Here is a 14,374-nt window from a genome sequence, read left to right on the forward strand (position 1 = left end):
CCCAGCTGTGCCCAGGTGTATTCCCAGGTGTGCCCAGGTGTATTCCCAGGTGTGCCCAGGTGTGCCCAGCTGTGCCCAGGTGTATTCCCAGGTGTGCCCAGGTGTGCCCAGGTGTGCCCAGGTGTGCCCAGGTGTGCCCAGGTGTGCCCAGCTGTGCCCAGGTGCATTCCCAGGTGTGCCCAGGTGTGCCTTGGTGTGCCCAGGTGTGCCCAGGTGTGCCTTGGTGTGCCCAGGTGTATTCCCAGCTGTGCCCAGGTGTATTCCCAGGTGTGCCCAGCTGTGCCCAGCTGTGCCCAGGTGTGCCCAGGTGTATTCCCAGGTGTATTCCCAGCTGTGCCCAGGTGTATTCCCAGGTGTGCCCAGGTGTATTCCCAGGTGTGCCCAGGTGTGCCCAGCTGTGCCCAGGTGTATTCCCAGGTGTGCCCAGGTGTGCCCAGGTGTGCCCAGGTGTGCCCAGGTGTGCCCAGGTGTGTGCCCCTCACCTCGATGAGGAAGTCGCCCATGCGCAGCCCCGCCCGCCAGGCCACGCCGCCCTCGTCCACCGACTCCAGGTACTGCAGGGCCGGGAAGGCCGGGGTGGGCGTGAACTCCTCGATGGGGGTCTGCGCTGTGGGGAGGGCGGCACCCCGAAAATCGCCAACTCGCCCCAAAAATACCCAAAATCCCCAATTCCCAAAATCCACACCAAAATCCCCCAAAAAATCCCCAAAAAAACCCCAAAAAAATAAGGTTAAAAACGCCCAAATTAACCCCAATTTCCCCTGCAAAAAATCCCTTTAGAAAATCTCCAAATTCCCCAAAATCCCCAAATCCCCAAAATCCCCAAAATACCCAATTCCCAAAAATCCACACCAAAATCCCCCAAAAAAATCCCCAAAAAACCCCAAAAAAATAAGGTTAAAAACGCCCAAAATAACCCCAATTCCCCCTGCAAAAAATCCCTTTAAAAAATCTCCAAATTCCCAAAAATCCCCAAATCCCCAAAATCCCCAATTCCCAAAAATCCACACCAAAATCCCCACCAAAATCCTCAAAAACCCCAAAATTTCCCCCCAAAAAAATCACATTAAAAAATGGAGAAAAAAGCCCAAATTGCCTCCAGAAAATTGCATTTAAAAAATCCCCAAATTCCCCAAAAATCCCCAAATTCCCCAAAATACCAAAATCCCAAATCCCAAAAATCCCCACCAAAATCCCCATGAGAATCCCGAAAAAATCCCAAAAATTAAGGTTAAAAAAGCCCAAAACAACCCCCACAAAAAATCCCTTAAAAAAACCACCAAAATTCCCCAAAATCTCCAAATCCCCAAAATACCAAAAATCCCATATCCCAAAAATCCCCACCAAAATCCCAAAAAAATCCCAAAAAATCAGGTTGAAAAAGCCCAAAACAACCCCAAATCCCCCCCCAAAAAATCCTTTAAAAAATCCCCAAATTCCTCAAGAAAATCCCAAAATTCCTCAAAAAATCCCAAAATTCCCCAAAAATTCCAAAATTCCTCAAAATCCCCAAATTCCCATTAAAAAATCCCAAAATTCCAATTTAAAAACCCAAAAATCCCCGTTCCAAAGGGCCCCAAACCCACCCAAATCTGGGCTGGGGTGAACTCCTCGATGGGGGTCTGCGCTGTGGGGAGGGGTGGGACCCCGAAAATCACCCAGCTCACCCCAAAAATCCCCCAAATCCCCAAAATCCCCAATTCCCAAAAATCCACACCAAAATCCCTACCAAAATCCCAAAAAACCCCAAAAATCCCCAAAAAAATCACATTAAAAATGGAAAAAAAACCCCAAATTTCCCCCCGAAAATCGCATTTAAAAAATCCCCAAATCCCCCAAAAATCCCGAAATTCCTCAAAACCCCCAAATTCCCATTTAAAAAAAAATCTCAAAAATCTCCCAAAAATCCCCCCCAAAAACCCCAAAAAACCAGGTAAAAAAACCAAGAGAAAAATCCCTAATCCTCCCAAAAATCCCATTAAAAAATCCCCAAATTCCCACAAAAATCCCAAAACTCCCCCAAAAATTTCGAAATTCCTAAAAGAATCCCCAAAAATCCCAAAAAAATCTCAAAATCGCCAAAAAAATTAGCTTATAAAAGCCAAAAATATCCCAAATCTCCCCTTAAAAATCCCTTTAGAAAATCCCCAAATTCCCCAAAATCTCCAAATCCCCAAAAAAGTCCCAAAAAAGTCCCAGAAAAATTACATTAAAAATGGAGAAAAAAATCTCAAATTCCCCCCAAAAAATCCCATTAAAAAAATCCCAAAATTCCCAGATTAATCCCAAAAAATCTCAAAATTCCTAAAAAAAAAATCCTGAATTCCCATAAAAATCCCAAAATTCCCCCCAAATTCCCAAATTTCCCCCAAATCCCCCAAAATTTCCCAAAAAATCTCCAAAAAATCCCAAAATTCCCCCCAAATCCCCCAAATTCCTCCGAAATTCCCAAAATTTCCCCAAAAATCTCCCCCAAGGAACCTCTGGGGCCACCCCGGGACCCTCCAGCCCCTCCCCAAATGTCCCCAAATGTCCCCAAATGTCCCCAAATGTCCCCAAATCCCCAAATCCCCCCAATCCCCTCGATGTCCCCAATGTCCCCGCTGTGCCCGATGTCCTTCATGTCCCCAATGTCCCCTTGATGTCCCCTCGATGTCCCCAACCCCCCCAATGTCCCCAATGTCCCCAAATCCCCAATGTCCCTGAATCCCCTAATGTCCCCAAATGTCCCCAATCCCCCCAATGTCCCTGATGTCCCCAATCCGCCCGATGTCCCCAATGTTCCCGATGTCCCCATTGTCCCCGCTGTGCCCGATGTCCCTCATGTCCCCAAATCCCCAGTGATCCCAATCCCCCCAACATCCCCAACGTCCCCAACATCCCCAATCCCCCCCAATGTCCCCAATCCCCCGCTGTCCCCGCTGTCCCCATGTCCCCATGTCCCCGCTGACCCTTGGCCCCGCGCAGCACGAAGCCGAAGCCCTCGCTGTCCTTCTTCTGCAGCAGCACCGTCTTCTCCTTGATGATGTAATCGCTGCGGGCACGGGGACACCGGGGACAATGGGGACACCGGGGACATCGGGGGGATTGGGGACACTGGGGACAATGGGGACATCGGGGACATTGGGGGGATTGGGGACATTGGGGGGATTGGGGACATTGGGGACTTTGGGGGGATTGGGGGATTGGGGGATTGGGGGATTGGGGACATTGGGGACATTTGGGGACATCGGGGGGATTGGGGACATTGGGGACATTGGGGACATTGGGGATATTGGAGGGTTGGGGACATTGGGGAGATTGGGGCATTTCGGGACATTGAGGACGTTGGGAATATTGGGGACATTTGGGGAGATTGGGGACATGGAAGGGACATTTGGGGATTTGCGGAATTGGGGACATTTGGGGACATTGGGGAGATTGGGGGACTGGGGACATTTGGGGACATTTGGGGACAATGGGGACATTGGGGACGTCAGGTGGATTGGGGACAGTGGGGATGTTGGGGACATTTGGGGACATTTGGGGGGGTTGGGGACATGGAAGAGACATTGGGGACATTGGGGGGATTTGGGGACAATTGAGACATTAGGGACATCAGGGACATTGGGGGAGTTGGGGACATTTGGGGACATTGGGGACATTTGGGGATTTGGGGACATTGGAGCGATTGGGGGGACTGGGGACATTTGGGGACATTTTTGGACATTGGAGGGGTTGGGGACGTTGGGGACATTGGGGTCTGGGTATTTTGGGGACCTTGGGGGCATCGGGAGGATCGGGGGAATTGGGGAGTTTGGGGACATCAGGAGGTGTTGGAGGCATTGGGGACAATGGGGGGACTGGGGACATTGGGGACATGAGGAAGGGACACTGGGGACGTTGGGGACATTGGGGGGGTTTGGGGACATCAGGGGACACTGGGGGTGTTGGGGACATTGGGGACACTGGGGATATTGGGGACACTGGGGGGGTTGGGGACATTGGGGGGGTGTTGGGGACATCAGGGGACACTGGGGGTGTTGGGGACATTGGGGACACTGGGACCACGGCGCAGACAGGGGGACGCTCCCGCGGGTGACACGTGGGGACAAGGGGGGGACATCGATGGCACCGAGGCCACGATGACACCCGCACACCGGTGACACCCCCCCTTGTCCCCAGCAGTGTCCCCAAAGCACCCCAGACGTGTCCCCAATGTCCCCAACCCCACCGTGTCACCTCCCTGTCCCCCCACAAGTGTCCCCTCCCCTCCCCATTGTCCTGTGTCCCCCCACTGCCACCCCCGGGGGGACAAAGAGGGACAGAGGGACACCAGGGGACAGCGGGGGACATTGGGAGGACATTGGGGGACACCAGGGGACACGAGGGGACCTTGGGGACATGGGGGGACATTGGGGGACACCAGGGGACATTGAGGAGGACACCAGGGGACATTGGGGGACACCAGGGGACATGAAGGGACCTTGGGGACATGGGGGGACATTGGGGGTGACACGGGGGGGACATTGAGGGGGACACCAGGGGACACCAGGGGACATTGGGGGTGACACGGGGGTGGACATGGAGGGTGACATGGGGGGACATTGGGGGAAATGGGGGGGGACATGTGTGGGACACAGGGGGACACCGAGGGTGACCTGGGGGGACATTGGAGGGACACTGAGGGGGACACTGGGGGGACACTGGGGGACACGAGGGGACCTTGGGGACAGGAGGGGACATTGGAGGGTAGATGGGGGGTACATGGGGGGACTTTGGGGTGACATGGGGGGGACATTGAGGGGGACATTGGGGGGACAGTGGGGACATGAGGGGACATTGGGGGACACTGGGGGACACGGGGGGACACGGGGGGGTGACAAGAAGGGGCACAGGAGGGGACACTGGGGAGGGGGACACGAGGGGGACACTGAGGGGAGACATTGGGGTGGACACGGGGGGACTTTGGGGGACACAAGGGGACATTGCGGGGGACACGAGGGGGACACTGGCGGGACACGGGGGGGGTGACAGCGGGACCCTGGTGGGGACATGAGAGGGGGACACGATGGATGGATTTGGGGGGGTGGTCCCGGTACCGGGGGGGTCCCGGTGCCGGGGGGGGGGTCCCGGGGGTGGTCCCGGTACCGGGCGGGTCCCGGGGGGTCCCGAGTGACACAGGGGGGTGACAGTGGGACCCTGGTGGGGACAGGATAGGGGGACACGATGGATGGATTTGGGGGGGTGGTCCCGGTACCGGGGGGGTCCCGGGGGGTCCTGAGTGACACCGGAGTGACACGGGGGGGGTGACACTGGAATTTGGGGGGACCCTGGTGGGGACAGGATAGGGGGACACGATGGATGGATTTGGGGGGTGGTCCCGGCCCGGGGGGGGGGTCCCGGTACCGGGGGGGTCCCGGGGGTGGTCCCGGTACCGGGGGGGTCCCGGGGCGGTCCCGGGGGGGTCCCGAGTGACACCGGAGTGAAACGGGGGGGGTGACACCGGGATTTGGGGGACCCTGGTGGGGACATGAGAAGCGGACACAATGGATGGATTTGGGGGGGTGGTCCCGGTACCGGGGGGGGGTCCCGGGGTGGTCCCGGTGCCGGGGGGGTCCTGGGGGGGTCCCGAGTGACACGGGGGGGGTGACAGCAGGACCTTGGCGGGGACAGGAGAAGCGGACACGATGGATGGATTTGGGGGGTGGTCCCGGCCCGGGGGGGGGTCCCGGTGCCGGGGGGGTCCCGGGGCGGTCCCGGGGGTCCCGGGGGTCCCCGTACCTGTAGATGTACCAGACGCTGCGGCGGGGGGGTCCCAGCAGGGGCCAGCTGGAGGAGAGCGGGGGCGCGGGGGGAGGGGGCGCGGCGCGGGGGGAGGGGGCGCGGCGGGACATGGCGGGGGCTGCGTGGGGAGGGGGCGCGGCCGCATCGCCCCCCGCGATGGGGAGGGGGCCCGGCAGGGCCCGGGGCTGGCGGCCGGGCCGGACGGGCGGGACCGGCACCGGGAGCGGCTCTAGGACCCGGCGGAGCGGCGGGGACGGCGGCCGGGGAGGGACAGCGGAGAGGCGCGGAGGAATTGGGGAGGGGGCGCGGGGAATTGGGGAGGGGGCGCGGGGAATTGGGGAGGGGGCGCGGGGAAATCCTGGGGACAGCGGAGAGGCGCGGAGGAATTGGGGAGGGGGCGCGGGGAATTGGGGAGGGGGCGCCGGGAATTGGGGAGGGGGCGCCGGGAATTGGGGAGGGGGCGCGGGGAAATACTGGGGACAGCGGGAGAGGCTCTGGAGGAATTGGGGAGGGGGCGCAGGGAAATACTGGGGAGGGGGCGCCGGGAAATCCTGGGGACAGCGGAGAGGCGCGGAGGAATTGGGGAGGGGGCGCGGGGACGGAATTGGGGAGGGGGCGCCGGGAATTGGGGAGGGGGCGCCGGGAATTGGGGAGGGGGCGCGGGGAAATCCTGGGGACAGCGGAGAGGCGCGGAGGAATTGGGGAGGGGGCGCGGGGAAATACTGGGGAGGGGGCGCCGGGAAATATTGGGGAGGGGGCGCGGGGAAATCCTGGGGACAGCGGAGAGGCGCGGGATGGGAATTATTGGGGAGGGGGCGCCAGGAATTGGGGAGGGGGCGCGGGGAAATCCTGGGGACAGCGGGAGAGGCGCGGAGGAATTGGGGAGGGGGCGCCGGGATGGAATTGGGGAGGGGGCGCCGGGAATTGGGGAGGGGAATTAATTGGGGAGGGGGCATGGATGGACTGGAGTGGACTGGGAGGGAACTGGGATAAACTGGGATGGACTGGGATGAACTGGGACAGACTGGGAGGGGACTGGAATGGGACTGGGAGGAACTGGGATAAACTGGGAGAGACTGGGACAGAATTCAGATGAACTGGGATGGACTGGGACAGACTGGGAGGGACTGGGAGGGAATTCAGATAAACTGGGATGAACTGGGATGGACTGGGAGGGACTGGGACAGACTGGGAGGGACTGGGAGGAAATTCAGATAAACTGGGATGAACTGGGATGGACTGGGAGGGACTGGGAGGGACTGGGAGGGACTGGGAGGAAATTCAGATAAACTGGGATGAACTGGGATGGACTGGGAGGGACTGGGAGGGAATTCAGATAAACTGGAATGGACTGGGAGGGACTGGGACAGACTGGAATGGGACTGGGAGGGACTGGGATGAACTGGGACAGACTGGAATGGGACTGGGATGAACTGGGATGGACTGGGACAGGACGAGCACCAAGGGCAGTTCCAGCTCCCAGTACAGAACCAGTACAGAACCAGTATGGCACCAGTACGGCACCAGTATGGCACCAGTATAACTCCCAGTATGGCACCAGTACGGCACCAGTATAGCTCCCAGTATGGAACCAGTACAACTCCCAGTATAGCACCAGTGTGGCACCAGTATGGCACCAGTACAACTCCCAGTACAGCTCCCAGTACGGCACCAGTATGGCACCAGTATGGCACCAGTATAGCACCAGTATGGCACCAGGATGGCACCAGTATGGCACCAGTATAGCACCAGTATGGCACCAGTACGGCACCAGTATGGCACCAGTATAACTCCCAGGATAGCACCAGTATGGCACCAGCATAGCACCAGTATGGCACCAGTACAACTCCCAGTATGGCACCAGTACGGCACCAGTATGGCACCAGTATAACTCCCAGTATGGCACCAGTATGGCACCAGTATGGCACCAGTATAACTCCCAGTATGGCACCAGTATGGCACCAGTATGGCACCAGTATAACTCCCAGTATGGCACCAGTATGGCACCAGTACGGCACCAGTATGGCACCAGTACAGCTCCCAGTATGGCACCAGTATGGCACCAGTACGGCACCAGTATGGCACCAGTATGGAACCAGTACAACTCCCAGTATAGCACCAGTACGGCACCAGTACAGCTCCCAGTACAGAACCAGTACAGCACCAGTATAACTCCCAGTATGGCACCAGTTCAACTCCCAGTACGGCACCAGTATGGCACCAGTATAAGTCCCAGTACAGAACCAGTACGGCTCCAGTACAGCCTCAAATTGACCTTCTAAGTGCCCCTAACCCAACCCCAAATCTGCCCCAAAATGCCCCAAAACCATCCTGAAATGGCCCCAAAACTGCCCCAAATCTGCCCAAAATCAGTCCCAAAACGACCCCAAATCAACCCCAAAACTGCCCCAAAAATGCCCCAAAACTGTCCCAAATCAACTCCAAAAATATCCAAAAAATGCCATGAAATGACCCCAAAATGCCCCAAATCTGCCCCAAAATGTCCCAAATCTGTCCCAAAAATCTGCCCAAAAATCTGCCCCAAATCTGCCCCAAAATGTCCCAAAACTGCCCCAAAACTGCTCCAAAAATGTCCCAAAATGCCCCAAATCTGCCCCAAATCAGCCCCAAATCTGCCCCAAATCTGCCCCAAAATGTCCCAAATCTGCCCCAAATCAGCCCCAAATCTGCCCCAAAATGCCCCAAATCGGCTCCAAATCAACTCAAAAAATATCACAAAAATGCCATGAAATGACCCCAAAATGTCCCAAAATGCCCCAAATCAGCCCCAAAACTGCCCCAAATCAACTCCAAAAATATCACAAAAATGCCCCAAAATGCCCCAAATCTGCCCCAAAACTGCCCAAAAAAATGGACCCAAAATGCCCCAAAAATGCCCCAAATCAACTCCAAAAATATCACAAAAATGCCATTAAATGACCCCAAAACTGCCCCAAAATGCCCCAAATCTACTCCAAAAATATCACAAAAATGCCATTGAATGACCCCAAAATGCCCCAAATCTGCCTCAAAATGCCCAAATCTGCCCCAAAATGGCCCCAAATAAACGCGAAATCTGTCCCAAATCTGCCCCAAAATGTCCCAAAACTGCCCCAAATCAACTCAAAAAATATCACAAAAATGCCCAAAAATGCCCCAAAAATGCCCCAAATCAGCCCCAAAACTGTCCCAAAAAACCCCCAAATAAACCCCAAAACTGCCCCAAATCTGCCCTAAATTAGCCCCAAAACTGCCCCAAAAATGCCCCAAAATGCCCCAAAAATGCCCCAAAACTGTCCCAAATCAACTCCAAAAATATCCAAAAAAATGCCATGAAATGACCCCAAAATGCCCCAAATCTGCCCCAAAATGTCCCAAATCTGTCCCAAAAATCTGCCCAAAAATGTGCCCCAAATCTGCCCCAAAATGTCCCAAAACTGCCCAAAATCTTCCCCAAATCTGCCCCAAAATGCCCCAAAACTGCCCCAAAATGCCCAAATCTGCCCCAAAATGTCCCAAAACTGCCCCAAATCAACTCAAAAAATATCACAAAAATGCCCAAAAATGCCCCAAAAATGCCCCAAATCGGCTCCAAATCAACTCCAAAAATATCACAAAAATGCCATTAAATGACCCCAAAATGCCCCAAAAATGCCCCAAATCAACTCCAAAAATATCACAAAAATGCCACGAAATCGACCCCAAAATGCCCCAAATCTGCCCCAAATCGGCTCCAAATCAACTCCAAAAATATCCCAAAAATGCCCCAAAATGTCCCAAACTGCCCCAAATCGGTGCCAAATCAGCTCCAAATCAACTCCAAAAATATCACAAAAATGCCCCAAAACTTTCCCAAATCAACTCCAAAAAAATCACCAAACTGCCCCAAACTGCCCCAAACTGCCCCAAACCCGCCGGACAATTTTGGGGGGGGGGTCCCAAACCGGGACAGGCCCCGGGGGGAGGGTTGGGAGAAAATTTGGGGGGATTTTGGGGGATTTTTTGGGAGATTTTGGGGGGATTTAGGGGAGATTCGGGGGATTTTGGGGAGATTTTGGGAGATTTTGGGGGGATTTTGGGGGAGATTTGGGGGATTTGGGAGAAAATTTGGGGGGATTTTGGGGGATTTTTTGGGAGATTTTAGGGGTGATTTGGAGGATTTGGGGGATTTTGGGGGAATTTTGGGGGAGATTTTGGGGGGACTGGGAAAATTTTGGGAGATTTGGGAGGTTTGGGAGAAAATTTGGGAGGATTTTGGGTTTTTGGGGGGAGATTTTGGGGAGATTCAGGGGATTGTGAGGAAATTTTGGGAGATTTGGGGGATTTGGGAAAAAATTTTGGGGAATTTTGGATAGATTTGGGGAGATTTTGGGGGGATTTTGGGGAAATTTTGGGAGATTTGGGGGATTTGGGAGAAAATTTGGGGGAATTTGTTGGGAATTTCAGGGAAAATTGGGGATTTTGGGGGAATTTTGGGGCAAATTTGGGGGATTTTTGGGGAATTTCAGGGAAAATTGGGGAAATTTGGGGAAATTTTGGGGCAAATTTGGGAAAAATTTGGGGGATTTGGGGGGATTTTTGGGAGATTTTAGGGGATTTGGCGGATTTAGGAGGAATTTGAGGAGATTTGGGATTTTTGGGAGATTTGGGGGGATTTTGGTGGAATTTGGGGTATTTGGGAGGATTTGGGGGATTTTTGGGAAATTTTGGAGAATTTTGGGAGGATTTTGGGGAATTTAGGGGGATTTAGGGAGAATTTTGGGGGTTTCAGGAGGAATTTGGAGATTTTGGGGGGATTTGGAGATATTTGGGGGATTTTGGGGGGATTTGGGGAGATTTCAGAAAATTTTGGGAGGATTTGAGGAAATTTGGGTGATTTTGGGAGGATTTAGGAAGAATTCGGGGGATTTTTGGGTGATTTTGAGGGAATTTGGGAGGAATTTGGGGGCTTTGAGGAGGATTTGGGGAATTTTGGGGAGATTTGGAGAAAATTTGGGAGGATTTTGGGAGGAATTTGGGGAATTTTTTGGCATTTTGGGGGATTTGAGGATGATTTGGGGAATTTTGGGGAGATTTTGGAGGATTTTGGAGGAATTTTGGATGATTTTGGGAGGATTTATGTGATTTTGGGAAGATTTTGGGGGATTGGGGGAAAATTCTGGGGATTTGGGGGAATTTGGGAGGATTTTGGGGAAATTTGGGGTTTTTAAGAGGAAATTTTGGGTTTTTTGGGGTTTTTTTGGGGTCTTAGGGGTTGGAGTTTGGGGCAATAATTTGGGGTTTTGAGGGGCTTTTTTTGGGGAATTTTTTGGGATTTTTTGGGGTCCCAAGAGGGAAATTTGGGATTTGTGGGAATTTTGGGGGTTTTTTTTGGGATATTTTGGGTCTCAGGGGTTGAAATTCGTGGCAATAATTTGGGATTTTCGGGGCTTTTTCGGGGCTTTTTTTTTGGGATTTTTTTGGGGTTTTTTTGTGCTCCCGAGAGGGAATTTTGGGAATTTTGGGATTTTGGGATTTTTTGGGGATTTTTGGGATATTTTGGGTCTCACCTGGGCGCGTCGAAGCTGTCGTAGGAGCCCACGGTGTAGTGGCGGAAGAGCCGCTTCGCCTTCTCGCTGCGCGACTCTGCCGGAATTCGGGGCAAATTTGGGGAGTTTTGGGCAATTTGGGGCATTTGGGGATTTTTGGGTCAGAGGGGCTTGGGGATTTGGGGGATTTTTGGGGGGATTTTGGGTTTTTTTGTGGGGATTTTTGGGGGTTTTTGAGTTTTTTTGGGATTTGGGGGGATTTGGGGTTATTTTTGGGGGTTTTGGGTCAGAGGGGTTTGGGGGATTTGGGGGATTTTCGGGGTGTTTTGGGGGTTTTTGGGGGGATTTTGGGGGATTTTTGAGGGTTTTTTGGGATTTGGAGGGGTTTGGGGTTATTTTGGGGTTTTTTGGGATTTTTGGGGGTTTTTGGGTCAGAGGAGTTTGGGGGATTTTGGGGGTTTGGGGGATTTGGGAAATTTGGGGTTTTTTTGGGGGGATTTTTGGGGATTTTGGGGTTTTTTGGGGTTTTGGGTCAGAGAGGTTTGGCGAATTTTGGAATTTTTGGGGTTTTGGGTTTTTTTGGGGGGGATTTTTGGGGTTTTTTGGGTGTTTTTGGGGATTTTGGGGATTTTGGGGGTTTTTGGGGGTTTTTTTTGGGGATTTTGGGGGTTTTTGGGTCAGAGGGGTTTGGGGGATTTGGGGGATTTTTGGGGATTTTTGGGGTCAGAGGCATTTAGGGGTTTTTGGGGTCCAGGGAGGATTTTGGGTTTTCGGGGATTTTTGGGTTTTTTGGGGGGATTTTGGGGGTTTTTGGGGGATTTTTGGGGATTTTGGGTGTTTTTGGGGATTTTGGGGGTTTTTGGGTCAGAGGGGTTTGGGGGATTTTTGGGGATTTTTGGGGATTTTTGGGGTCAGAGGGGATTTGGGAGATTTGGGGGATTTTGAGAGAGTTTTGAGATTTTTGGGGTTTTTTGGAGACTTTTGGGGTTTTGGGGGTCCAGGGAGGATTTTGGGTTTTCGGGGCTTTTTGGGTTTTTTGGGGGGATTTTTGGGGTTTTTGGGGGATTTTTGGGTCAGAGGGATTTGGGGGATTTGGGGAATTTTGGGGTTTTTTTGGGGTCAGAGGGATTTGGGGATTTTGGGGTTTTGGGGAGAGATTTGGGGGATTTGGGGGATTTTGAGAGAATTTGGGTTTTTGGAGTCCAGGGAGATTTTGGGGGTTTTTTGGGATATTTTGGGTTTTTTGGGGGGCATTTTTGGGTTTTTTTGGAGTCAGAGGGGTTTGGGGGATTTGAGGGATTTGAGGATTTTGGGGTTCAGTGAAGGATTTGGGGATTTTGGGTTTTTTTGGGGTCGGAGGGAGAATTTAGGGTCTGGGAAGGATTTTTGGGGTTGGGGGGAGATTTTTGGGGTCTGGGAAGGAATTTTTGGGGTCCGGGAGTTATTTTTGGGGTCGGGGTGGGATTTTTGGGGTCCAGGAAGGGATTTTTGGGGTCTGGGTGGGATTTTTTGGGGTCAGGGAGGGATTTTGGGGGTATGAGAAGGGATTTTGGGGTCTGGGAAGGATTTTGGGGTCTGGGAAGGATTTTGGAGTACAGGGAGGGATTTTTGGGGTCCAGGAAGGGATTTTTGGGGTACGGGAAGGATTTTGAGGTCCGGGGTTTTTGTGGTCCAGGGGTTTTTGGGGTACAGGGAGGGATTTTTGGGGTCCGGGATTTTTGGGGTCCGGGGGGTTTTTGGGGTCCAGGAATGGTTTTTGGGGTACGGGAAGGATTTTTGGGGTCAGGGAAGGATTTTGAGGTCCGGGGGGTTTTTGGGGTCCGGGGGGATTTTAGGGTCCGGGGATTTTTGGGGTACGGGGTTTTTGGGGTCCAGGAATGGTTTTTGGGGTCAGGAAGGGATTTTAGGGTCCGGGATTTTTGGGGTCTGGGGGGTTTTTGGGGTCTGGGGGGTTTTTGGGGTCCAGGAAGGGATTTTGGGGTCCGGGGGTTTTTGGGGTACCTGTTTTGCCCTCGGGGGTCCGGGGGGGCACCTCCTCCACGCACTCGGACGGGAACCACCCGACCCGGCCCCGGGCCTGGCCCTCCCAAAATCCGCCCTCGCCCACGCTCAGCACTGCGGGCACCCAAAATCCATCAGAGACACCCCAAAAAACCCCAAAAATACCCCAAAAATCCCCCCCAAAAACCTCCCAAAAACTCCCCAAAAACCCCGAAAAAAAACCCCCAAAAACTCCCCAAAAATCCCCAAAATCCGCCCTCGCCCACGCTCAGCACTGCGGGCACCCCAAAATCTGTCAGAGACACCCAAAAAACCCCAAAAATACCCCAAAATCTCCCCCAAAAACCTCACAAAAACTCCCCAAAAACCCCGGAAAAAAACCCCCAAAAACACCCCAAAAATCCCCAAAATCCGCCCTCGCCCACGCTCAGCACTGCGGGCACCCGAAATCCGTCAGAGACACCCAAAAAAACCCAAAAACACCCCAAAATCCCCAAAATCCGCCCTCGCCCACGCTCAGCACTGCGGGCACCCGAAATCCGTCAGAGACACCCCAAAAAACCCCAAAAATACCCCAAAATCCCCCCCAAAAACCTCCCAAAAACTCCCCAAAAACCCCGAAAAAAAACCCCCAAAAACACCCCAAAAATCCCCAAAATCCGCCCTCGCCCACGCTCAGCACTGCGGGCACCCGAAATCCGTCAGAGACACCCCAAAAAACCCCAAAAATACCCCAAAAATCCCCCAAATTACCCCAAAAACCCCCAAAAATCTCCCCAAAAATCTCCCAAAAAACTCGCCCAAAACCCCCCCAAAAAGCCCCAAAAAACCTCCCAAAAACCCCCCAAAAACCCCCCAAAAAACCCCAAAAACCCCCCCAAAAAAAACCAAAAACCCCCCAAAAAACCCTCCCAAAAACCCCCCCAAAACACCCCAAAATCCCCCAAAATTACCCCAAACCCCCCCCAAAAAAACTCCCCACAAATCTCCCAAAATCTTCCCAAAAAACCCCAAAATCCCCCCCAAAATTCCAAATCCCCCCAAAATCCCCAAAAATGAGAAATTCACACCAAAAAAAA

At 53.5% G+C, this 14,374-nt stretch overlaps 1 protein-coding gene across 1 annotated transcript in view; it reads right to left on the reverse strand.

Moving 5' to 3' along the window:
• Nucleotides 1–14,374, reverse strand: part of SHANK1 (SH3 and multiple ankyrin repeat domains 1) — a 67,592-nt gene that overhangs the window by 20,589 nt on the left and 32,629 nt on the right. Inside the window, exons 13-17 of the mRNA XM_085565714.1 lie at nucleotides 13,296–13,409; nucleotides 11,316–11,391; nucleotides 5,764–6,063; nucleotides 2,952–3,034; nucleotides 483–607 (exon numbers count right to left, since the gene is read on the reverse strand). Coding sequence (XP_085421840.1) covers nucleotides 483–607; nucleotides 2,952–3,034; nucleotides 5,764–6,063; nucleotides 11,316–11,391; nucleotides 13,296–13,409 — 698 coding nt within the window. The remainder of the gene's footprint in view (nucleotides 1–482; nucleotides 608–2,951; nucleotides 3,035–5,763; nucleotides 6,064–11,315; nucleotides 11,392–13,295; nucleotides 13,410–14,374) is intronic.

The sequence above is a fragment of the Lonchura striata genome, chromosome 37 (assembly GCF_050655825.1).
Source record: "Lonchura striata isolate lonStrDom1 chromosome 37, ASM5065582v1, whole genome shotgun sequence".
In the NCBI taxonomy this organism is placed as follows: Eukaryota; Metazoa; Chordata; class Aves; order Passeriformes; family Estrildidae; genus Lonchura; species Lonchura striata.